Source organism: Camelina sativa, chromosome 3 (assembly GCF_000633955.1).
Source record: "Camelina sativa cultivar DH55 chromosome 3, Cs, whole genome shotgun sequence".
NCBI lineage: Eukaryota > Viridiplantae > Streptophyta > Magnoliopsida > Brassicales > Brassicaceae > Camelina > Camelina sativa.
Window position 1 is genome coordinate 15,635,163 of NC_025687.1, and position 3,512 is coordinate 15,638,674.

Here is a 3,512-nt window from a genome sequence, read left to right on the forward strand (position 1 = left end):
TTTTTTTTTTTTTTTTTAATAACTAATTTTAAAATTGACTTAACTTATATAATATGGGCTTTTAAGTGAACCAGCCCAATAGAATTATTTTAATGAAAGCGACGTCGCCCCTACCTCGTGAAACCCTAATTAGTAATTACAAAGCCGCCGTGTAAAAGACCCGGTTTATCTCAACCCGACCCGATTGAATAAAAAACTATGGGCTTTATTGGTTCAGCCCAATAAGACTGATGAGAGTTCGTTTCTTTATTTAATGGAAGCGATTCTTTACTCTCAAAACCCTAATTCAATACTCTTGTATTCACCGCCGTGCTATCTCAATCTCCGGCGCCGCATCAGCGTCGGATTTTGAGATTTATTTGCTCATACCGATGCATTCGTATTTGGGTTTTGCTTTAATTGGGATTATATCCTAAATCTGTAGTAAAGTTTGATGCTTTTTGTTGTTTTTGGTTCCAAATTTCATGTGCTTGGGGTTAAGAGAATGAAGAGATTTTGCACTATGCATCGAAGGCTATGTCAATCACTATGGCATAGTCTTTAATCAAAAGGTGCAGAAATAGAGAGCTGTTAAATCAGCAAGCGGCCAGACAACCGTCGNGACAACATCGTATTGATTCCTCTGTAAACCAGATATGTGTATATAAAGAGAGCTCATCGGTGACTCACTGATGCATCTCGAAAGCCCATCTGACTGTATTGTTTTGGGCTGAGGGACGAGAGGTATGAATCTTGATGAGTGATTATAAGAATTCCTGAAAAATAACACAACCCATAAGATGTTTCACATATGTGACGATGATATGTTTCTGTAAGAGTTTAATGAATCCTGAAATATTGGAGCAAGGATCCTGATATGAACAAAAAGCGATGATATTCTCGTAACCATTATTACCTGGGAAATAGTAGAAATGAAGCACACTCACTCCTTAATCAGGCATCGGTTTGTCATGTACCCAGAGCCCTTTCCTCATCAACCATTTTGGGGTATTATATTCTGAAAGGGCTCGTTGCAGCAAATCATCTGGTTTGACTCCGTTTCTTAACATATGTTCATACAACAATGCAGCTTCAACGAGTCTTCCAACCTTACAACAACCACGGATAAGAATTCCGTAGGCAACAACATCAGGCAATAACTTTGAATCTATAGCTTGATGGAAGATATTTTTTGCTTCATCCACTCTTCCTCGTTTGCAAAGACCATCGATTATGATGCTATAGCTTATTATGCTTGGAGAAATACCTTTCTCTTGCATATCCTCAAAAAGCTTGAAAGAGCCTTCAATATCTACGGACTTTGAAAACCAATCCATTAGACAACCGTATGTGACAACATTCGGATTAGGATCCTTTTCCTTCATTGTGGAGAATATCCTTATAGCATCATCCATATCATTATTTTTACAGAGCGCATGGATAAGTATAGTCAAAGTAACGGAGTTGGGTCCAAAAGGGGTACATTTTAGCATCTCGAAGATCCTCGCTGCTTCATCTAACCTTCTCAAAGAGCAGAAGCCACATATCATTGTGTTATATGTCACAATATCAGGCTCCATTTTTCCTTCGAGGAGATTTTTGAAGTACTTAGAAGCATCCTCCGCACAATGACTTTTGAACAGCAAATTAATGACGACATTACACACTGCAATATCCGCCGAGATTCGATTCCTCTGCATAAGATCAAAGAGCTGAAGGCCAATGGTTGGCTTCATATGCTTGCAGAATGCATCCATTAGGGTACAAAATGCTACAGCATCAGGTTCCAAACCCATTTTGAACATCCGGAAAAACAGAAATAATGCTTCTTCTAATTTACCCTCCATCACACTCACCCTCATAAGTGTAGTGAATGTGGCTACATCAGGTTTTATACCATATACCCCAATTAATCTAAACACCTTCAAAACCTCTTCAAAACGATTTAACTTATACCAGCCATTTATCAAGGAATTAAAAACTACAACACTGGGCTGGACAGACTGGCGTAGAGTCTTTACAGAGAATCTCAAAGCATGGAGCATAAGCCCTTGCTTACAAAGGCCATCCACAAGCACACTATAAATGACAACATCAGGCGTATAACCCATCTGTATCATATCCTCATACAAAGCGAACCCTGATCTTAAGTACCCACACTTGCAAAGACCATCAATGAGACTGCTATAAGTGACAACAGATGGCTTCAGACCACGTTTCAAGATATGACCATATATACCAAAAGCCTCGTAAATTCTACCATCCTGGCACAAGCCTTTTATGAGAATGGTGTAGGTAACGACATTAGGAGAAATCCCTTGACACAACATTCTCTTGTACACATCAAACGCTGTAGTTATATCCCCGACTTTTACATATACATCAACTGTTGAACTGAAAACAACCACGTCCAACTTCACACCTTTATGTAAGGCCTGCAAGAAAAGTTTATGACCCATTCCTAACATCCCTGCTTTGAAGTATCCATCAATTACAGTACTGTAAGCAATCAAATCTGGCGCTATTCCCTTCTGTTCCATAACTTTAAAAAGCTCAAACGCTCTATCCATTTCACCTCTTTTGCAGAACCCATTAATCAACGTACAAAAAATCACCACATTAGGTGCCGGACCACAATCCAACACCAAACGTAACATCATAGAAGCTACCCCTATCTGATCAACCAAAAGACCCTTCAAAATCTTATTACAAGAAACAATATCAACACGAAAACCTCTCTCCATCACTAACCGGTGAAACTCTAAAGCCTTAGTAACCTCTCCTTTGCAGAAAAGAGCATCCATTACAAATCCATGAGCACTCACACCATAAGGCACGATTCCTCTACATAACTTATCAAAATGATCAGCTATCAAGTCAACACGAGCAGCATCAATCAAAGAATTTAGCAACCTATATACAGAATCCTCCGGTATAACTACACCCAGTTGAATACTATACACAAATATCTTCATAGCCTCATCAACCATACCATATTTACAACAACCATCAATCAAAAACCTGAAAACATCACCATGTTTCAAACAAACCTCCATTGACCTATCCTTAATCGAACCCAGAACGTGAAAATCCTTCCCACGATTCACAACCATTTCATCGAACACCTTATCTGCAACATCGAACATCCCATTCCGGATCAAAACATGAGCAATGGTATAAAAAGAAGGATCCTTCCCAGAAATCTCTGCCCATCGAAAATACTCTACCGCAGAATTGGGTTCTGATTCAAGCGAAAGAAGGACCAAACTCGTCTCGTTTCGTTGCAAATTTAGGCCGTAGTCAGAATCTAACAAGTTAAAGTTTCCTTCTTTGATTGCTTTAGATACACCGGCGGCGAGGGCTTTAATAGAATCAGACGAAAACACACGAGTGTTCAGCTTCACGAACACAGAGTAAAACGGCGGGAAAAACTTGCGAAATCGTAAAGACGATGAAGACAAACGAAACATCTTTCACAGAGTTCCCATCGCCGCGGAAAAAACAGAGCGACTCTGTTTTTTTTTTTTTTTTTA

The 3,512-nt window shown here is 39.3% G+C and overlaps 1 protein-coding gene across 1 annotated transcript; it reads right to left on the reverse strand.

The window, feature by feature from the left end:
* LOC104777217 (putative pentatricopeptide repeat-containing protein At1g31840) lies at positions 608–3,488 on the reverse strand. The gene is made up of 2 exons (XM_010501430.2): positions 896–3,488; positions 608–755 (listed from the first exon to the last, which is right to left on the reverse strand). Exon 1 carries the CDS (start codon positions 3,447–3,449, stop codon positions 930–932), a length of 2,520 nt encoding a protein of 839 aa, XP_010499732.1. The 5' UTR covers positions 3,450–3,488; the 3' UTR covers positions 608–755; positions 896–929.

What these genes read in the sequence shown, in the direction of transcription:
- LOC104777217 (XM_010501430.2), bottom strand. Translation starts at nt 3,449, where the DNA reads ATGTTTCGTTTGTCTTCATCGTCTTTACGATTTCGCAAGTTTTTCCCG.